The sequence below is a fragment of the Salvia hispanica genome, chromosome 1 (genome assembly GCF_023119035.1).
Source record: "Salvia hispanica cultivar TCC Black 2014 chromosome 1, UniMelb_Shisp_WGS_1.0, whole genome shotgun sequence".
NCBI classification, from domain to species: domain Eukaryota; kingdom Viridiplantae; phylum Streptophyta; class Magnoliopsida; order Lamiales; family Lamiaceae; genus Salvia; species Salvia hispanica.
Window position 1 is genome coordinate 38736921 of NC_062965.1, and position 23296 is coordinate 38760216.

At 37.3% G+C, this 23296-nt stretch overlaps 2 protein-coding genes across 4 annotated transcripts; both read right to left on the reverse strand.

The window, feature by feature from the left end:
- Window positions 1-2586: 2586 nt before the first annotated feature.
- Window positions 2587-13033, reverse strand: LOC125202585. 3 transcript variants are annotated; one of them, XR_007173123.1, is made up of 6 exons: window positions 12722-13032; window positions 8456-8664; window positions 4622-4796; window positions 4073-4530; window positions 3947-3995; window positions 2587-3072 (listed from the first exon to the last, which is right to left on the reverse strand). XR_007173123.1 is itself a non-coding variant. In XM_048101013.1 (3 exons), exons 1-3 carry the CDS (start codon window positions 12910-12912, stop codon window positions 4519-4521), a joined length of 378 nt encoding a protein of 125 aa, XP_047956970.1. In that variant the 5' UTR covers window positions 12913-13033; the 3' UTR covers window positions 4073-4518. The 3 variants fall into 3 exon arrangements, 1 of the variants encoding a protein (XP_047956970.1); XR_007173122.1 differs by lacking the exon at window positions 8456-8664 and having other exon boundaries at window positions 4073-4337; window positions 4424-4530; window positions 12722-13030; XM_048101013.1 differs by lacking the exons at window positions 2587-3072; window positions 3947-3995; window positions 8456-8664 and having other exon boundaries at window positions 12722-13033.
- Window positions 13034-20335: 7302 nt separating this feature from the next.
- On the reverse strand, window positions 20336-21976 carry LOC125186113 (CBS domain-containing protein CBSX3, mitochondrial-like). Its single transcript, XM_048082471.1, has 5 exons — window positions 21743-21976; window positions 21585-21666; window positions 21440-21513; window positions 21307-21367; window positions 20336-20549 (listed from the first exon to the last, which is right to left on the reverse strand). The coding sequence occupies exons 1-5, from the start codon at window positions 21965-21967 to the stop codon at window positions 20416-20418; spliced, it is 576 nt and encodes a 191-aa protein (XP_047938428.1). The 5' UTR covers window positions 21968-21976; the 3' UTR covers window positions 20336-20415.
- Window positions 21977-23296: the final 1320 nt, after the last annotated feature.

Below are 23296 nucleotides of genomic sequence, written 5' to 3' on the forward strand. Positions count from 1 at the left end.
GATAGAACCCTGTTCTATCGGGATTGAGCACTCAGGTTTGTAACGAGAATAAAAGAAAGATAAACCTTAGTTTAGGTGCTAGGGGCGATTTCCGCCAGAACCGAGAATGAGAACAAGTAATTAACTTTATTTCTCAATGAATCAAAATACTATAGAATTATAGTAGATCGAGGTGGGATTAAAACCACCTTGTCCTCAAGGTGGCATATAATGAATAAATCACCTTTCTATCGGATATACCATCAAGCACCGTAGATGTTGCCTAAATTTGATAATCAAAATAGTGTGACACCTTTATTTGCTGGATCAGCCCATTGCTCGACCGGGGCGGAGTGCACTTCACCAACTTGTTTTCCAGAAAAATCAGCCATAAGCCTTGATGGAAAAAACAGTCCCCTTTATATGTTTCTTAATGAACTCCATTGTGAAGGCTGAAGCAAATATTTGTGTATGAGAATCCAAAGCTAGAATAATCCAAGACAACACACCAAAGTGATATGTAGCACCAATGATAGCAGCTTTGTAGCACTAGTAAGGACCCTTCCCTCACGTTCCTTAGAATTTGTAGCAACAATGATAGCAGCTTTCTCATCCTACTGTAACTCAAATGAAGTACAACTAGTAACCGGCTCTTTAAACCCTTTATAATAAAGATCCAACACACCATCATCTATCTTGGAGAGCCAATGCAGACATATCTCCACCTGAGAAGAATTTGTAATGGCAAGATCCTCGTTCACAACAAAAATCCGGAGACTATTAGGTACGGCTTGGTTTGGGAGCCCTTCTTGCCGCGGAATGCTACGGTCATTGTAGTATGGATCAAGGAGACCCGCTGCATCACCCGAAAACCCTTGAATAGGTCGTCCCACACCCTGTAATCTGACGTCCTTTATTTCCTCCATAGCAATGATAGGTCCAGAATCAAATGGGCCATTGAAAATACATCTTCAGCCTTTAAAACAATATTTTCTGACTCCACTACAATATTGGGAACAAAATCTCTTGCTTGAGGTGAGGAATCCCTGCTATTTGCCTCAAAACTCTCTTGATCCATGAGCGGCGGTGGTGGCCCTGTGCAGATAATATCCTGCACCTGCACCGGCGACATTGTGTTGTGGATGTCCTGGCTGGTCGAGGGGAGGCTCCTTGCACGACGGCCACGGTCTGGCAGGTTTGGTGTAGGGCTGGTTGACGCCCTACGTACTCATCATGTGAATCGGGCTCAAATCGTTGTCTGACATCAATTAAAAATTCGTCCCAACCTTTGCCTTTATTGGTTTCCTCCCAGTACTCTCTCCACTCCGATGCCGGATGATCAAACAAGTATTGGGTTAGGTATAAACGGTCATGGAGCGGCATGTACTGATCATTGTAGTAGTGTTGGATTTTATGAATCCAATCTTGAGCATTGTAGCCGTCAAAGCGAAGGCGCAGTAAGGGCTCGGGCTTGACGCCCAGTGGCGGCTGTGTGATGGACGGCGGAAGTGTACAACACTGCGGAGGCACTGCGACTGGCTGTTGGTCTGGCGGTCGAGTATGCCACGACGGATGTGAAGGTGAGCTTGGATGATCTTGGTGAAAATCATTTTGGTGGCGTTAATACTGGATTGTCGTCTATTGATAAAACCAGAGGATCGAGAATGTATATGGTGCTGCTCCACCTCAAATTATAGTTGCTCATCCTCCAGATGTGGTTAAGACCAAGGGACTTTGAAGTACCTCCGGCAGCAGGACTTAGTCGAGCAAAGAGGAGGCAATTGCAGCGACAAATAAACCTCTTACTCGTTACAGAAAGTGTCATGAAATGGTGAATTACGATTCCGGAAATTGTGTTAAAATTAAGAGAAACTCAAGGGGAAATAGTTGTGCTTTTAAATTTCAAGATTTATTTCAGTAATGTCGACTTTGCAGATTCAGTGTCAATAAGTACTTATAATATGTCAATTGATTGCGAATAGCTTACATTTTATATGTTTCTTATATCGATTAACTCCCTTATCATGTGAATAAAACAATAATAACTATTGGAAATTATATCATCATACGCATTCGTTATAAAATAAATCTTTTGTCAATATAAACTGTAGTAGAAAATATCATAAACCATTCGATTAACACTACACAATTAGCTAGCACCAAAATGCTAGGAAAACCTCCATAGTGCTAGGAAAAATAAGGTTTTCCGAGCACATTAGGGTGTTGGCCATTTGCTCTATCGGAATTATTTCTGAGCACGTCTCTGAGCAATACTCCATTTTTTCCAAGCACATTTCAGGTGCTCGCAAACATGGTCAACTCCTTTGTATAATGGCCGAGCACAAGAATTACTCGGAAATGCAATGCACTATCACCTCCATTCTCTTCCTAGCACCTGTGTGAGTTATTCGCTTTAAGACTGCTAGCACAATTTGGCTGTACTAGGGAAGGACATTTCAGCAATGTAATATTCCAAGCACACAAGTGCTCGGAATTCTATGATTTTTTCATATTTTTCATTATTTTTTTGTATCATTACTTCAGCTTGATTTTAAATTGTTAATTCAATGAAATTAAAATGGCATTAAATTAAAAATATGAATGAAATAAACAAAATTAAAATGCCAAATGGATTGCGAGAATTAAATTGTTTCACAAAATCACGGATTAAATTGTTTCACAAGGTCATGAGTTCAAAATTAATCTATATCTATATCTATATAGTTCACCCAAATTTTTCAGTAAATAAGGTCTTAATGTGTTCTTGCATATGTTCCTTCATCAATTCCATTTTCTTCTCCGACGCTTCTTCTATCTTTTTAACTCTCTCTTCAAACCGGGCTTCCATTCGCTCCTGCTCTTCTTGAAGTCTATGCTCATAGAGCTCGTCCATCTTCCTAGGGTCACTGCCGGTCAAACGCCTAGATGCATATGCTGAAGTAGCTGATGGGAAGTATAATTTTGTTACACTTCCTACACCTGGAATCTGCTTTCTCTTGTTCACCTTCCCATGAAGCTCAAGAAGATGGCATCTAAATCCGGATCGTCTATCCCTTCGGCTCTTAATTCTTCAGCCCTTCTCACAATATCATCCTTCCAACAAGCAAACAAAAATTAGATGCTAAAACATTGCAGGGAAGTTAAATGCGATGATAGTCAAGAAGATCCGATGCAACATGCTGGTTGTGAACCACAACGGCAAAGCTCAACTAATCAAGAAAGTTAAATGCGATGATAGTCAAGTAGAGTCGTCGTCATCATCTTCCACCCCAAAGTGACAACACAAACACAAGCACATCTATGCTTCTGTTCCAGTTCAAGAATAAATTAAAGGCCATATTATGTGTTTCAACTTTCATTTCCAATCAAAGTTCACTTATTTTCTGAAACACTGTAACATATCTAACTGCAAATTTAGAACCAACTACATTGACCTAAACATCCATATTTTAGCACATGTACTTGCAAAATCATAAGTAATATAATGTGAAAATGCTCAGAAAGCACTATGAAAATCATAAGTAATCTAATATGAAAATGCTCATCAAGCACTCAGAATTGCAGGGAAGAGGGGTGAAGGGTAGCATTCATATATTAAAACATTGAAATTTGAGAAGTATAGTTAGTACAATGAGAACCCCCCCCCCAATTATATCTCTCCCTTTCTCTGTCATACACTTTTACTCTTTACTCTTTGTTGCTTGATAATTGTGAGATCATACATCTTCTAATGCAGTGGGGTTTTGACAGTATGAACTAACCAAAACAATACGAAGAATAATTAGGAAAGCAGAACATGACCCTTAAGTTTATTAATAGCACTAGCATGCATATAAAAGGAAGAGAAGCTACAGAATGGAGCCATCTAAATGATAGGTTTCAAGCCTATGCACATTATCTTTCTTTGTTCTCAAATACCAAATAGGGATCAAAAGCCCAAAATTAGTCAAATTAAGATAACACTTACATTAATCTGAGTGGCATTTTGCGAAACCATCCCTTGTGAATTTTTTGTTCTACAAACAACATTAAAAAGGATTTAAAAAATAATTAAAAAAGTAAACAAATTAAACTAGAAAAATATAAATTTTACCATTTTTTCAACTCTCTCTTCAAATGGAATACAACCATTACAATGTGTTCCAAAGGCCGTCTCCCGCCCTTGTCTTCGATTTTTCGAGGCACCTATCAGAAACCTTGATATTCTCAGGAAGCTTCCAGGCATTGGTGTATGTCGTCCACTGGGCATCCGTGAAGTAGGCCGATTTCTTCATTGTTTTTTTTATAATCCATGGAATCGCCGTATCTAGCTTTGCACTGATTACGAAAAGCTTCCTTGCATAGCACTTGATCATAAGCTTCACAATTTGCATCTTTCTCAAATTAATAAAGTATTAAATAATTTATGATAATTGAGTTATAAATATAAAATTCACAATTTGACCTGAAATTCTTTCCAATAATGTTCAATATATTGATCTGAAAGTGTTGTTTGGCAGTGTCCTCCCTGGTCAACTATGTGCTTGGAAGACTTATTGCTTATGTTGGCCACTACACCAGTTGGACACAAAATACAGATTAATATACAATTAGTAACTTAAAATAATATAATGAGTGCATAAAATTATATGCGGCCTCTTACTTTTTTTGCATTATTAGTAGCTGCATCTCTACCTTCCCCTTCAACGTTAGGGGCTGTTGAATACTCTTCCTCACTGTTCTCGTCCAACAACTTTAAAGGACCAAGTGGTGGTGAGCCATCGGAGTGTGTAGTTGAGCGTCCCAATGATGACCCTCTCATTTCTACAATTAAATAACTACCACAGAAAAGGCAGAAAGGAGCATGTGATTAGTACTCTTTAGTAGCCATGAAGAAAGAAAAACAATATAGTAATGTTGACATCACATATATCACCCAAACATTACTGTCATTTTCTTGCTGAGGAATACAACAATCACTTATTATCTCTTCGCATCATCAAGTCGGAAAACAGAGGATTCGACACAAACTGAGCATCAAAATCAGAAAAAAAAAAATTCAAGCAGATGATGGCATCAATCAGCAGCAATAGCAAGTTTTGATTAATGGAAAATCAACCATGATTATGAGATAGTCCATTATCTAAACGCGACGAAAGCTCTAGGATGAAGCAGGTTATTGAAGCTACTATCTGATGATCCCATTGTGCAAAGCACCTGAAACTTAGAGCTCAAACAAATTCATAATACAAGAAATATTGATATTTTATCTATTGGATTTTGCTTTGAAAGGAAAGTAAGTACATATATGGATATCAAATGTAACTATAATTAGAGAAAGAAAAAAGAATCAAATAACACCAAAACATCTTCATTCATTTGCAGAAACGTGCATTTTGCAAATGAGAAATGGTACATTTAGGATATATATATCTATTACCAGTCACCTACATTTTCTTGCTATTTCAACAAAATAAACACGAGCTAAAGATCTGGACTCGATGAGCGTGAAAGATCTGCAGAACATGGAGCAGCAACTTGACAGTTCTCTTAAGAACATCCGAATGGTTTCACTTCATCATTTTACATAATATCATCTTCTCCTGATGTTTCTTTTCACTGAATAATTTCAGGAGCAATGTTATGGATGGCATATGGCGGCTTACGTCGGTAAGCCAAAAAACCGCCACAGGATATGGCGTAGCGCTATAGCGGGATATGGCGGTCGATAAATTAATTAATAAAATATTAGTAATATATGCATAGATAAATTCAAAAAATTAAAAAATAATAAAAAATGTAAATATCAACTACTGAAACAGTTAATAAAGCATAAAGTCATAAGCAATTATATATTATGCCTATAATAATAAGTCTTAATTCAACAATTAAAATATAAAGTCATCATCATAATGAGGTAGAAGTTTCTTTTCTTTTCTAGATATGGATGTGGTTCTTGAGGCTTTCCTAGAACTTGATGACGTAGAAGTTTCTTTTCTTTTCTCAGACCTAGACCTAGACCTAGTATAAGTGTTAGGCTCTCCAATGTCCGACGACTCGTACACGGTATCCCAATCAAGTGAATCTCCATCAAAAACCATATCATTGCCTTCACCTTCACCTAGTATAAGTGTTAGGTTCTTTGGGAGAGAAGGCGCAACTAGTGTTTTTTGGGAGGGAATCTGATAAGAACCGTACACGGTATCCCAATCAAGTGAATCTCCATCAAAAACCATATCATTGCCTTCACCTTCACCTAGTATAAGTGTTAGGTTCTTTGGGAGAGAAGGCGCAACTAGTGTTTTTTGGGAGGGAATCTGATAAGAACAAAAACCCTATTTTTTTACTAATTGGGTCGGGTTTGGGCCGGGTTTAAGGGTAAAATAAATTTGGGCCATCTTATTTGCTAATTGGGCCGAGGATTTGGGGCAACCCAACCAAAAATGACGCCATATCTGCCATGGCACCGCCATGGCGCCTCATTCGTGGCGGCAAATGGCAGTCGCCATTAAAAAGTTCCATGGCAGCATATCAGTATGGCGTTTTTCTTGAAACCCGCCATGCAATGGCGCCACGGCGATGCCATAGCTGATATTTAATAACATTGTTCAGGAGAAGGCCATCCAAGAGTAAAACAACATGCTTTTCAAAGGTGACCTCTCTCTCTATAGTTTTGAGGAATCCCCATTAAGTATAGGTGCTACATGACATAGATCAAAGACAAGGAAAAGGAATTGGCACATCAGACACCGTGGGAGAAGCAAAATCCCACCAAAAAACACAACCTCAATACCTCATGACATAGATCAAAAGCCACAACAACAACTACAGTTTCACACGGAATCGACCAAATTCACAAAATCCAGAGCAATAATTACACAGTTTCACACAAGCTAAAAAATGTAATAGAGAAAAAATTCACAAAGACAGTAGCATTCCTATTAAGGTCAAAAGTTACAAAGAGTGATGACTCAAGTGAAGCTACATTACATCAAGCTCATGAATAAAATTGAGCTCTATGCTTCAACATCGAAACTCATGCTTTGAAAGGAATCGACCAAATAATTACAGTTTCACACACGGAATCAATCATATTGGTGCTCGGAAATATGTGCTAGACAAACACCGTTTTTTTGTAGTGTAATATCATCAATTTATTTAAATTTAGTGTTGTTGACATAGGAACAACTACCACTACCGATAAATGTTATTAAATATCAGCTATGGCGCCGCCGTGGCGCCATTGCATGGCGGGTTTCAAGAAAAACGCCATACTGATATGCTGCCATGGAACTTTTTAATGGCGACTGCCATTTGCCGCCACGAAAGAGGCGCCATGGCAGATATGGCGTCATTTTTGGTTGGGTTGCCCCAAATCCTCGGCCCAAATTTATTTTACCCTTAAACCCAGCCCAAACCCGACCCAATTAGTAAAATATTAGGGTTTTTGTTCTTATCAGATTCCCTCCCAAAAAACACTAGCTGCGCCTTCTCTCCCAAAGAACCTAACACTTATACTAGGTGAAGGTGAAGGCAATGATATGGTTTTTGATGGAGATTCACTTGATTGGGATACCGTGTCAAGTCGTCAAACATTGGAGAGCCTAACACTTATACTAGGTCTAGGTCTAGGTCTAAGAAAATAAAAGAAACTTCTACCTCATCAAGTTCTAGGAAAGCCTAAAGAACCACATCCATATCTAGAAAAGAAAAGAAACTTCTACCTCATTATGATGATGACTTTATATTTTAATTGTTGAACTAAGACTTATTATTATAGGCATAATATATAATTGCTTATGACTTTATGCTTTATTAACTGTTTCAGTATTTTTTATTTTTTTGAATTTATCTATACATATATTAGTAATATTTTATTAATTAATTTATCGACCGCCATATCCCGCTATAGCGCTACGCCATATCCCTGTGGCGGTTTTTTGGCTTACCGCCGTAAGCCGCCATACGCCATCCATAACATTGCTACCGATTGACATTAACATCTTTAGCTGAAAAATAGAGATTAATACTGAAATATACTCACTCCATCCCATTATAAGTGGGACATATTCCTTTTTAGGCCGTTCCACTATAAGTGACACATTTCCTAACAATATTCTATCTCTCTAACTCCCTCCATCCCACTGATTCACTGATGACCGACTTTCTTTTTTGGTTTGTCTCAATCAAGATTGTACATCACTAAAGATGGAAACGCCTTTTATCTTTACTATATTCCCTCTCTTAGTTTACTCTCTAAGGTTGCATAAAATCCCGTACCGCACAAGGAAGGGGTCATCTTCCTTGGGACGGAGGGAGTACTTTTTTTCTCACTCCTACTTTTTCTTTCTACTTTTTTTCTCACTCCTACTCTATTATCGATTCATTTAACCACTAAACACCACTACCTAAATACCTGTGGATGTATCACATATAATGGGATGGAGGGAGTTTAAACTAACAAACTGAATCAGTAGCAAAGATCTATTCAGCTTACACATTTTTGGCAAGCAATCCATTTGGCGGATCATATAGATAGGCAGTCGTTCTTGTTGTCAGTTGTAGCCCTATTATAAAATTGACTATAGATTGCTGAACTACATCTGCCAACTTGTCCAATTTCTTCTCTTTGAGGTCCAGATGGAACATATCTTTCCGCAATATTGTAACTAATATCAATAAATTTTGAATGTTTCATCATATTATCTGTTCCACATGAAAAAAAAGTTACATGAAAAAATATTTATGAAGTTATTTAAGAAGTTGTTGAATATGTCTTACCAAATCATGTTCAGACATGTCAAATTTCTTTTTTCTTTTGAACATCACAATCAATGTGTGATGAAAAAAGATATTATATTGATGCTTAGTCTTTAAGGAAGAATATTCCTTTTAAAAAACATATAGCCACCGGTATCTCAAGTTTTATCGATCATCCTTATTGAATAATCGACCAATCAAAGAAGCAAAACCAAAAGAATGAAAGGAAGAAATCTTTTTTGCAAAAATATTAAAGGAATTTATTGATCTTCAGTCACTATGAACCGACTAACTCACTCTCTTGACCTCACATACACACTCTTATACAAGAGCTACTCTAACTGCTCAGTTCTTTGAGTAACTGAAGTAACCGCCTTTTCAAAAAGCCAGCGGCTGTTTCCTAGTGCAGCCACACCGAGCTTGCCAAAAATTAATCTATAAAAATTTATATTCAACAAAATCAATATTTAAGACTCAAAACCTATATTCAATGAAAAAACCATAATTAAACGAAATTAAATATATCGTGAGCAAATGTCAAAAACTTTCAACCATAAATCTTAACCTAATTGAATAGCCAACAATTATAAATCCATCCATATTCAACCCCTAAATCTCTATATTCAACAAAGTTATACGCAAAATAGCCATAATAATTGAAATTTTAAGGGTCAAATATTAACTAATACTCCTTCCGTCCAATTAAAGATGACCCATTTTCCTTTTTGGTTTATCCCAACCAAGATGACCCATTATTTAAAATGGAAACCTCTTTATCTCTACTTTATTATCTCTTACTTTTTTCTCTCTTACTTTACTCTCCACTCAACACACAAAATAAAACTGCATAAAATGTCATGCCGCCCAAGGAAGGGGTCATCTTCCTTGGGACGGAGGGAGTAACACTTAAAATGGGAATGGGTTATCATCAACTTTACCTGGAAAACTAAAACAAAATGGAGGAACAGTCACACAAGGGAAGGAATAGCGGCAACTGGAATATTTAGGGTAGTGACGCATGAGCATCTCGCATGTATAAGAAACACGCACCTCACTCTCGCGTATAGCGAGACGCCTCACACTCTCGCGTGTTTCTTATAGACATGAGATGCTCTGGCTTGTTTCCCTATTTTGTAATACTATCTCTTTTTCCCATTTATTAACACCAATTTCCTTTTTCGTTTGACCCTAAATAATTGACACTCGTACTTTTTACTACTTTTGGTAATAAACCTCACATTCCACTAACTCATTACTCTCACATTTTTTAATATAAAAGTAGGACTCACATTTCACCAACTTTTTCCACTCACTTTTCACTACATTTCTTAAAACCCATACCCAGTCAAACGTTGCCAATTAGTGGGATACAGGGGTAGTATAAAAAAAGTCCAAACAAAAAAAATGTTATAAATGAAGGCTACTACGTATATTTTGAATCCCACAATAATTTCAGTTATGGCATATCTTAATTTTGTTTGGTCAGGAAAAGTAGAATGGGCAAGTACAGTAAAGGGTGGTACGAAATTAAGATGTAAGAGCATCCACTATAGGGGCGGCGCGCCGGCCGCCCCGTTCGAGGCTACGCCGCGGCGGGCTATAGCGGAGGAGGCGTCCGCCCCGGGGGCGGACGAATTTGTTGGGGTGGACGGACATTCGCCGCGATTGCGGCGAGGACGGGCCGGAGGAGAGAGAAGCGCGGCGGCCGCCGCGCCTATCTATTGCGCGGCGAAACCGCGCGGCGGTCGCCAGCTCTGAAATTTTTTTTTTTTTAATTCGAATTTGTAATTATTTTTTTTGGCTTATTTAAATACCCCACCAATTTGTTTTTCACTCCACACCCATTTTCACTCCACCTCCAATTTCACAACCCTAGAATTTTATACCAAATGCACGGGAGAGACGAAGATTCACCCGGCACGGAAGAATCGGGATACGGATACTATCCTTCTTCCCAGCCATCTCAGCTGTGGGGATCGAGTCCCAGTCCCCCGCCATTCCAGTCGTGGTCACCGACATCCCCACCGTGGCAACAAAAGCCAATATCGGGGTCAATCTTCTCATCAGAGGAATTTGGGTCGTTCGGCAATTGGAGATTATCGACCCACTATGGACTCGCCCAACCATCCGCGGCCAGATACCCCTTCTCACTTCTTTCCAGCCGCACCCAGCATCTCCTTTGTCTGATTTCGATAGGTTCACACCGGAGCGAGATGATGATGGGCCGATGAGTCCGGGCCTGGCCGGAGACCCCGGCCGACGAGATCTTCCGCGACGGCGGTGGTGGGAGAGGCGGCGCAACGGTGGTGGGGGGAGGGCCGGCGGCGACGGCGGTGGGGGGAGAGGCGGCGGCGACGGCGGTGGGGGGAGCGGGCCGGCGGCGACGGCGACGGGGATGGCAGTCAGCGGCGGTAATGAGTCGGCGGTAACAAGTCGGGGCGGGCACTACACCAAAGACGAGTCGATTGCCGTGGCGAGGGCATGGGATGCCGTCACATCAAACCCCTGTGTTGGCACCGATCAGACCGAGATTGGCTTTTGGAAGCGCGTTTTGTTAACCTACAATGAGTTCAAGCCGAGAGGCGCCTGGAACCGCGTGACGCGGAACAGATCCGGAAAAAGTTTGGGAGGATTCTGACACCCACCAGGAAGTTCGCGGGCATCTACGGCAACAACCTTATCAACGCTGAGAGTGGCCGCAACGAAGCCGACGTGAAGGCTCTGTTTGTGTCCCAATACAACGCGCTATATAAGCCTAAGTTCACCCAGTGGGAGGAGTTTCTCGTTCTCGAGAACTGCCTGAAATTCAAGTCCATCTGTGCAGAGGAGACTGAAAGTCATTGGGCGAAGCGCAATAGATGCAACAGAGCCGGGAACTACAACAGCAGCAGCGACAGACACTCAATCAACCTCAACGACGCCCAAACGGAGGAGCCCTCTGACACACACTAGGCGTTCACGCCCTCCGGGGCAGAAGGTCAGTATCCGCAGCGCCCGAATGTCTGCAGGTTCCTCCCGCTACTCAGCGCCCGGGTCTGGATCGCGCAGCGCGCAGGCGCCTTCTGGAGCTCAGTCCGTGGACCATGGGGCCCATGTGATCTTGAACAGAACCTGAATGTGCATTTGATGAAACAACTGCAAGATAACCGCCGTTTCTACGAGTCGGCCACCGACCCAATCACCAAGACGATATACTATGAGCTCATGTGTAGGATCAGAGAGGATCTGGGGCTGACTGGTCCAGGGGCGACGCCGGGGGCGGCGGGGGCGGGGCGGCGGCGCCGGGGGGAGTGGGCGACGAAGAAGAGGCAGAGGATTCCGACTCCGCCACCGAGTAGATGGTGGCGGTGTTTTTATTTGTTTTTATATGTTTTTTTTTATAAAATGTTTGTTGTGTAATTTTCCGGTATCCATTAAAACAACGAATATTTGGTCTCATCACACTTTTTAATTTTATTATTATCTCGTTTTCTAATTATTTTTAGTCCGATAATTTTAATTGTAATTGAATTAAAATATATAACAAATAAAATAAAGTGAAATTTGTCCACCAAAAAGTGTCCACTGTTGTTGCAGACACTTTTTTTTGTGGCTGTAGACAAATAAAAAGTGGCTATGGACAAAAAAAAAAAAGTTGTCCACCAAAAAGTGTCTACCTATAGTGGATGCTCTAATATTGCTAATTAAGCTACGAGAAACACTATAGCTAAGTTGAGAGTTTATGGAATCTGACTTCAACTCATTAAAGATGAATGATCAACAAAAATTATAGTAGGAAACATTTTATATTTCAATGATGATTGCAACTTTAAAACTAAAATCCGAGCTAGCAATCTTCATACTTACGAAGATAAGCTTTGGAAAGCTCCCCTGTTGAGATTTCATAAAACAAAAGTTTCATGAAATGACTTTAACAACTATCAAGTTTCATTCATGTAAACAACACATTGAGCAATAATAAATTCATACTTCATCAGTCTTGAGATTTATTGAACATTATTACCTTATGGCAAGAGTTGTCTTTCCGATGTTTGCCGTCTCACTTGATAAACGTAATATTTCCAATGCTGCCCATCCCGATAAGTAAACAAGGATTACAAATTGATAGGATAATCCAACTGTCAATCCACTAAAATGTATCCTTGAGAAAATAGGTTGATCTACTTGTACTTCCTTTGACATCTCCTCTTCCATGGGATGCAGGGATAGTTGAGAAAGAATTGTGTGGAAATGGAATTCTATAAATCCTGTGAATTCCTTAGGTTGAGAGAGACAGCTGGCGGCGGAAGAGAGGGATGTGTGAGAATTAGGGCTCACTGGAGTATTTTTTTCTTATATTTATAGTACTTTTAATTATATTGGCATATTTAAAATAGCATATGATTAATCCCCGTCACAAAGCTATCATATCTATCACATGTATGCAATATATCGTTTGATGATACAAGAAATATTTTTTTTAACTTTATAATTTGTTCATTGTCTCATATTGGGGTTGATTAGTGGCGTGCCATTGTGTAATCCACTATATATATCACACAAATAATAACCCCTGAGTCCAATATATATATAAATCAAATTGCATTCATCATATGGAAGCCCACAACATTTTGTTAGTGTTGTTGCTCACCACATTTTTGAAAATATATTTTCTTTTGTTTTGAAAATATTTATTATTATTATTATTATTATTTGCATTATTATCAACTTGTTCATTAATAATGTTAGTATTTTTTTGACGCATTTTTAATAAACATAAAAAAGTCCACAAATTATTAGACATTGAACATCTATAACTTAATAAGTAATATTTATGCTAATGTAGTCTGTATATTTTATGCATGTGTGTGTAGCATATGCTAATTTATAAATTAATAGAATACATATGCTACTGTATCTATAATATTGGTATTTGTATGCTAAAAAACACGCTTTACTCATAATAGAGGACAAAAGAAAAAGAATTATATATTGAAATCTGAGTAATTAATTGGCCGGGATAATTTTAAAATTATATTATATTAAAAATTATAAAATACTAAACTAAAATCGGGTAATATTTTGGGATTATCGGGTATCCCGAGTGGATATCGGGTATACCCGACACCCGAAAACTAAAAATTTGATTACTCGATCCCGACGCGTTACTCGTTTCCGTTGGGTAGCGGGTATCCAATACTCGACGGGTATCGGGTTGGGTGTGCGGGTACCCAATACCCGCTACCCGTTTCGACACCCCTACCCCAACCCCAAGGGCCTCCCACATCCCGACCCAACAATATTGTGAAGGGTGTTCAATCGTAGTGGTCCACTAATGGGGAGGGGCATAACCCACTGTCCTGCCAGAAGTCCAACTTCCAAGGTCTCACACTTGTATCTAAGAGAAGTGTTGCAATTATACGGCAGTGGTGTGTATAGATCTTTGGCCATTCTTGCAAGTCTGTCCCGCACTAGCTATTAATCATTCATTTGGTATTTGGGTGGTTACGGGGATAAGATGGGATAAGAATGCATTGCAAGCTATTTGTTTCCTCAAATACTCTTTGGACAAGTGATGGAGGGGAAGGGTTTATTCATCCACGTCCCCCCTTTGTCGACCAATGGGAAGTGGTTGCGAACCCACATGCCTGCTTGGTAGTGAGTTTCGTTTTATCCTATTTCAAAATTTAACAGCTATATAGTGTTATAAAAATCAAATTTTTACATATAAAAATTAATTTTTTTTAAAAAAACATAAAAGTCTCAATAATTCATACTTAAAGTTAGATTTGCAAACTAATTAAAAATTAATACTCCCTCCGTCCCTGAAAATTTGTCAAATATTTCCATTTTCTTTCGTCCCTCAAAATTTGTCATCTTTCACTTTTACCATTTTTTGGTAGTAGACCCTACATTCCACTAACTCATTCACACTCACATTTTATTATAAAACTAATATGTAAAAGTATAACTTATATGCCACCAACTTTTTCAACCCACTTTTTATTACATTTCTTAAAACTTGTGTTGGGTCAAATGGTGACAAATTATTAGAGACGGAGGGAGTATAAACTTTTTTGTATAATCATTCGGAATGGAGAAGTAAATTTTGCATTGTTTGAGAGATTATTTTATAGATAGTTTTGTAACTCTAATATTGCTCGTCAGTTAGACGGGTAACAATTAGTTTTGCATGTAATGATTTTTTTTTTCTTTCTACTCCCTCCGTTTCGCCATAGTTGAGGTGAAATTTTTTGGCACGGAGTTTTAGAAAAGAATATTGGGTGTGTTAAATAAATAGATAAAAAAGTAAGAGAGAGGAAAAGGTAGGGAGAATAAAGTAAGAGGGAGTAAAGTAAGAAAGAGAAAAAGGTTACCATATATAGAAATGACTCAACTATGAAGAAACTTTCCGAAATGGAAAAATGACTTAACTATGAAGAAACGGATGGAGTATATAAATTCGTCGGATTTCAATACAAAATTAATTTTTAGTCTAGATGTGCTTTTGTAAATCCTAAAGGTTCTTGGTTCAAACCAATTTCATAATTTTTATATGAGTAAAGGTCAAAATTGGTCATAAACATATAGTCTGAATTCGATCCAAAACATTCACTTTTTGAAAATCGGGTCCAAAACATTTGAAATCGTCATCGAAGTGGTCCTAAACATTTGAAATCATTGTCAAAGTGGTCCTTTTCCATAAAAAACTAACGGTCAATGCCTAATTAATGATTTTTTAAACTAATTAATATACTAATGCATAATTTCTGACGGTCAGCGCCCAATTAACGATTTTTTGACTTAATTAGTATAATGATGCGTAAAAATTTAATAACATAAAATAAAATTAAAAAAAAATCAAAATAGAGTCCCCTGCTCTAAAAAATCTACGCCGCCACCTATCTCGGCCCCCAAATCAACAGCACATGCCGCCTCAAGATCTGTAAGCCCCGAAAAGGAGAATACATGAATTTGATTATGAGAAAAATATGAATTTGAGTAAGATTGATTAAGGAGGGAGAGAAGAGAGGGCATTGATGGTTGAGCTGGATGACGTAGAGAGGATGACAATAGGTTGGACTGAGGCAAGAGCGGCGACGATGAGGTCATGGAGCAGCAATACTGCTCGATAGACAACGAGGCAGGCAGAGGCAACGAAAGCGAAACCATTTTCCAGCAAAAGCGACCGCGTCGGCGGAGATAACAACGCCGGACCGCCGAGAAAGAAAATTGAGAGAGAGAAATGGTGGACGACGACGGTTTTGATCTCGGACAGCAGCAATGCGGAGAAACACATGATGACAACGATTTGTGGAGGAGCGAGCAGAGAGAGAAATACGCGACGACGCTGAGCGCCGGAGAGAAGAAGAGAGAGATTCCGATTTAGGAAGAGAGAGATTCCGATTTAATTTTGTTTAATTAATTATGCATTAGTGTATTAATTAAGTTAAAAAATATTAATTAGGCGTTGACCGTTAGTTTTTTACGGAAAAGTACCACTTCGACAACGATTTCAAATGACCACTTCGATAAATATTTCAAATGTTTTGGACCAAATTCGTATTCTGGCTGTATGTTTAGGACCAATTTTGACATTTACTCTTTTTATTTTTAGTATTTTCATTTTTATTACATTCTTTTTTTTCTATTTTTTGTTTTCTTTTTCTACTACTCCCTCCTCCGTTCCATAGTAATAGTGTCATTTTGCCATTTTGGTACGTTCCATGGTAATAGGGTCATTTCCCTTTTTAGTAAAAGTCAACACATTTTTCCACACCTACTTTACTCTCTCTTATTTTTTTTTTCTTCATCTCTCTACCTTTTTCATTTTTCACTTTGCTCTCCCTTTACTTAGCCCACCTAACACAATTTTTCTTAATCTTCGTGCCGAAAAGAAACGCCTCCATTACTATGGAACGGAGGGAGTAGTATGTTTATGTTTTTATTATCATATGGATTTAATTTGAACAATATTTATATTTTTATTACCACGTGAATTTAAGTTGAATATTAATTAAAAATTTTAATTGATATTTGCAAGTAAATGGAGTATGTTATTTTAATGAATATGGTAGTTTAAATAAATTATGAAAGTAATTTAATTAGATTTCAAAATAAATAAATAAATAATATCATATGAATATATACATATATAAAAGGCGAGTTTTGGGCTGATTTTAAATAATTTATAAGTTTTTGTTGCCATTGCAATTATTCTATATATATTAATTATAAATAAAATTTAGAAATTCTATACGGCAGTTTTCATATGTATACATGCACTCCACCATGTAAAATATTAAATATCCCAATAATTATTTGTAACTGCCCACATTCGCAACAATGGAGTGTGTCATTTGTCATGTACAAATTCAAATTTGGCGTTTAAATAGCAGTTAGCGTTTAATTAGCAGTTACAAACCCATAGACCTAAAAATAAAGTCAGTTATATTTTTTTCCTGTACGATGCAACATAAAGATTATATTAATAGTTGTTGACCTTATAAATTCATAAGGAGTAACGATTAATACACGACCCTATAAATACAAGAACCTCAAAATCGCTTGATGCTCAATTCCGTCACCACCGCCTGCTCGATAATGATCACTTCAATACTAATATATAACAAATAGATTAAAATTTATATTAATTCAATAATTCAATGGACTAATGAAAAACGAAATATCTTTTAGTTTTGACCATTTTTGCGAAAGTACTTCCTAAATTTCTAATCGAAACAAATTGAGGATGACACTCTTATTAATATTAAAAACAAATAACTTGTTATATAAGAGATTAAAACATCTAATAAGTAATAAGCCGTTTAAATATAAATGCGGTCCAATGAGGAAACAAATTTTAAATCTTTTAATAAATATATTTTATCAAGTTAAATTGATAAAACTATGTAAGAAATTAGAATGCTAGATGAAACGTGTCTCTAACATGCGAGGGAAATAGCGTGAAAAAGGATTAAGAATTTGCTTTAAATAATAATTTTATACTCCAATTAAGTAACTTTGGTTTGCTTCTTCTTCATCAAACGATTGGCAGCCATTGTTGATAGTTGATACTTTCTCATTCTCTAATTCAAATTTCAGCCCCTTCCAACTAATCACTTTTTAATAAGTTAATCTTTAATGACACATTTTGGCAGGGGCTAAACAAGATTTTCAACCAAGAAAATTACAGTAGTAGAAAAAATGATTAAAAATATCTTTTGGGAGGGGCTTAAGCCCCTTTTCCCTTCTTCTTGTGCCCGCCAATGTATATTATTACTCCATATCTGTTAAACTAAAAGATTTTTCATTGCATATATTTAATGAGTTTTTTTCAGATTCGTAACATACATATCTTGTAGCGTTTTTAATCAATAGAAAATGTAGTGTCCAACGCAGAACTGCACTTTTAGGTAACTAGTGTTAACACCTGTGCTATGCATAGGACAAATAATTTTTTAATAATAAAGATATATTAACTTAAAATAAAAAATATATAGTAAATAAGTATAAAATATATTTACAAATAAGAACTAATTAAAATAAGTATTTGTAACATTATAAACAATAAAAAAATATTTGTACAATTGTATTTCTCTCAACCCATTCTCAATGAAACATTTCTTATTTTAGCACATAATTGTATGCTATTTCAATATTTGATATGAGTGTAGTATAAAATAAAAGAAATAACAAAAGTGGGGACGTGTGGATGAAATAGAATAAGACATACAAATAAAGAAAAATGTAATACTACTATTTACAAAAGAATAAAAAAAACCAAACTATTTGAACGAATAAATAGTTCACCTGTTTCGATTAACAAAATCAACTCAATTATAACTATGTGCACTTCTAGTAATTTAAATATAAATATATTTATAAATTATATATATTTATAAGTAATTTCAACATATTTAATTAAACTAATGTATTAATTTACTACTCCCTCCGTCCCGGATAATTCGTTCCAGTTTTCCATTTCGGTCCGTCCCACATAATTTGTCCCATTTCACTTTTACCTTTTTTGTAGTGGATCCCATATTCCACTAACTCATTCCTACTCATATTTTATTATAAAACTAATATATAAAGGTAGGACTCACATTCCACTAACTTTTTCAACCCATTTTTCATTACAATTCTTAAAACTCGTGCCCGGTTAAAGTGACTCGAATTATCTGGGATGGAGGGAGTATGTATTTGTTCCTTCCAATAAATGTTTATCATGTAGTATATAGTTGGATTGCGTGACGTTGGAGAAGCACAATTTTGTATCAAGTGTGAATTGTAATCCATCAACTTGGAACAATCAATATTTAATTTCTTAATTCATAACTAAATATTCTTTTATAAAAAATAATTAAAAAAAGAGTATACAATTCCAAGAGAAACAATCATAATCAAGAAATCTATATTTTATTAATTATATACTATTATTAGTTAAACTGTAAACTATAAACTATAAAACCTATAATCTAAAATACATTAAAAATCCAATTAAATTCTATGGTATACATACATAATTAAAAAAAATTCAAACTCTAGAAGCCCAACTAAAGCCCAAATAATGTACTATATGACAAACTATTCTAAACCCTAAATTGGAGTATCGCTCGCCCATTTATCCCTCTTCCTCTCCCTATCGGCGCTGCCAGACCAGTGGCTTATTCGTTCCTCACCGGCGCTCTCTTCGCCGCCCGTCTCGTCAGTTCTTTCTCCCCGTTTCACGCCCGCCGAATTCGCCAGCCTAGCTATGGTGAGATCCGGCCACTCTCTCGGCCGGCAGCTGCCCCACCGTCGCCCTCTCCTTTCCTCATCTCTCTTTTCGCCGACCACCGCCGTCACCTTCGCCACCACCACCCGCCTCGCCAGTTTTTTTCCATCCTCTCCCTTTCATCTTTCTCATTTTTTCACCGATTTTGGCGAGTCTGCACTGCCTGGTAGCCGCCTTCACCGATGTTGTACTTCTCTCTTCTTCCTCTTCTTTTTTGTCTTCACACCTTTCCCCCTATCTCTCTCACCCCGGATCCGTCACTTTCTCGTAGCCAGTCGCCGCCTTTCCGCCACTGCCCCGCCTCCATTAGCCTTGCCGCCTTCGTCACACCCATCGTCGGAGTTGTCGTTAGATTCTAAGAATTCTGCTACGCTGCAATAAAAAATAATATCATCAGTAAATCAATTAATTAAAAATGCAGATTCAATTGAAGGTGTGTGTTTGTATATGTGTTTTATCTTGATTGAGAAGCCATTGTTATATTGGACCAATTTTTGGTCCAATTATTTCTGCCTCTTTTTTTTCCAATGGTTATCATTTCTTAAAATGACTAAAAGGATAAACAAAATAGCTTCAAGTTTTCCCGCCAAAAAGGGCAAAATAGTCTTTTCATTAAATTGTCACTTTAGATTAGGATAGAAGTGAGAGTAATTTTTAGTTCGTTATAAGTTTATTTTCAAAAATCAGGATTTTAAAAACATAGAGATATTTTTAGATTGTTTTAAGCCACCTTTACTAAAATGAACTAAAATTTAATTGAATAAAAATCACTTTCGCATTGTCTAAAATTATTCAGTCTAGCCCCTGCCAATAAATTTTTATGCGTCCACCACTGATTATTACGGAGGGAGTATATATTAACTGTAGTATGATAAACCAGACATTTGATTATATATTATCGATATACAACATGAATTTATGGAACGAGCTTAATAGTATTATCCTCGGATAAACTCGTTTAGTCGCTTCAATTCTTCATGTTGTTGCTCTACTACAGCTTTCACAACATCCACAATGGAAATCATGCCTATTATCTTCCCATCTATAACCGGGGCATGCCGAATCTGATTCTCTGCAACATATATATTATTTTAATATTCTTCACCAATATCAAGTCTTAATACTAACACATGAAATAGGCCCACTTTTCTTTTGGATACAGATATTAAGGAAGGGTGTTTTGTTAGTTAAGCGGAGTTAAATAAAGTACTACTCCCCCTTCCCTTAAAAGTACAGACTATTTTCTTTTTGGTCCATCTCCTAAAAATAAAAATTTCTATTTAAAGAAATTTCTTTCTCTCGAAGGAGGTAAAACCATTTCCACTAACACACTTGTATAAAACCCTATGTCGTTTCAAAAGTTTCTATTTGTGGGAAACGAATGGAGCATATAAATGAAGAAAATAGTATGAGAATAAAATAAATAATTGAAGTCAAATAAAGTAACGAGAGAATAAAGTCAGAGAAATTAAGTGTTTTTCATTACTCCATATAAAAAAGTGATTCAACTACTCCCTCCATCCCGGATAAGATGACACATTGCTTAGCCGGCACGGGATTTTAGGAGTTATTGGTTAAAGTGTTTAATTAAAGAGAGAGAAGGTGGGTGTAAGTATTAAAGTAGAGAGATAAAGAAAGATGAATATTTTAATAAGAGTAAGAAAAAGTGGTTGAGTGTATTAATTGGAGAGAGAAATTTACTAAAAAAGGAAATGTGTCATCTTAGTTGGGACAAACTAAAAAGGAAAACGTGTCATCTTAAGCCGGACGGAGGAAGTATATAATAGGACGGCCTAGAAAGGAATACGATTCTAGGATGGAGGAAGTACCAGTCATGAGCTGCATTGCATGAAGAATGCTTGTATCTGATGTTACTGTCACTAGCTTGTCCTATAATATAAACCAAATCTCATAGTCAAAAGATGAAATGGCAATCAAATCTTCAAGACCAAAAGCACTAACCTTGTTAGTCATGATCTCCCCAACTTTTGTGTATATAGAGGACCTGTCTTGCATAATCACCTTCCTCAAATAGTCTGTTTTGACATGCAACATTTTACAATTTACTGTATTTATCTAGAGTCTTAATACAATTACACGATGTTACCTCGTTCCGTTAGAATTCCTGCTATATGATGTTGCTCCCCCGGCTTAAGAACCACGAGAGACCCTACATTGTTCTGAGCTATCTGCAATATTTCACTTCATCAGTATACGTCATTACATGACATGTTATTTCATTAAAGATGGGGGGAACTCACTCACTTGCTTGACAGCATCATAGACGGTGTCATCTGTCCGACACCAAAGCCAGGACCCGGCCTTGTCTTGCCCTTTGGTTGATAGCACCTCTGCAACCGTTGTGTTGCGCAGTCCTGTCTCTGGCCTTGCACTGTTCAAACCTTGCGGACGCTTTGTTGTCCAAAATCGAACTGTCTGTAGAAGCCCTTGCATTGTTGATCCTAGATATGGAACACAAATAAACAACATATGAGCATGCTTCTTGCAGTATTGTGTTTCCTAGTATGATTACTAAATTTAGGTATGAAGTTTCTTAGATAACACATAATGAGAACAGGACATATATGTGGAATGTGTGGCATGAGAAAGATAAAAATTAGATTGTACCTTCTTGGCAGAGAAGTATGCCTCAAGAATAGATGGCTTAATTATCATTATAAAGCAAGCTATTGAGATTAGAATGTTTCTTCCCATAATCAGTTGCTTGTTGGATTAATTTTCTGTGTTCTTTTCTTGATTAAGTTTTGCCAACTTCGACTTTCTAAACTGTCCAAGTAATTACTACCTCCGGCCCACGATAAGAGTTATATTTTGTCATTTTGGTCTGTCCCATAATAGGAGTCCTATTTTACATTTACCATAAATGATAAATAGGTCTCACATTTCACTAACTTGCATTTTAATATAAAAAAGTGGGTCTCATTTACACTAACTTTTTCAACTCACTATTCTTTACATTTCTTAAAACTCGTATCCACACCAAATGTGACTTCTATTGTGGGAGGGAGATATTAATTGATTTTATTCAATAAGAATTGGCTTAGTTTGAATAATCTTTTGTAGTACAAGGAATAGATACCAAGTTTGTGGTGTAAGAAAGGGCAAAACCCAATGGAAGGGTGAAAATATGGACAAAAATTCTAAACTTGGTCCAAAGTTGGACATGATTTTGGACAAGTAAAGTTGATTCCCTACAAGGCCAAGAAATCATCTGCACCAACTTTTGCACCTCAAAAAGTTATAAAATATCCAGATAGTATTAGCTGATCATCAAAATCTATCTCAATACAAAAACAAACTTATGCTCCCTCTCTTCATGGCAGATCGAAAGTCGTTATTCTCTCGATTTTGGCCTCCATCGGCCTCACGCCGTACGCCCTCCCAAACCGGTGCTGCACCACCACCAGCAACGACCACTAAACAAACACCTGCATCCCAATCTAGCACCTCATCACCACCACTATGTCGAGCTGAACCCAAGACTCCGGCCAGGCAGTTGACAACCAAAGGCAGCAGCTCTCCCGCCACTCCACCTAGAGCAGAGCCTCGAAAGGCATCCCCCGAGCCAAGCAAATTGCCCACAAGTGAATTGCGAACCAAAGACGAGCCTAAAACCTCATCACCATCGCGGTCCCCACCCTCATCAAAGCCTGCTTCACCCTCTCGATTGTCGTCTTGATACGCCCGGATTTTGCACTGTTTTAAGGCCATTATTTGGTCCGTTTTTGTTATCAAAATCACTCTACATGTCCATTATTTGCATATTCTATACATTTTGGTATTTTGACGTGTTTTGTG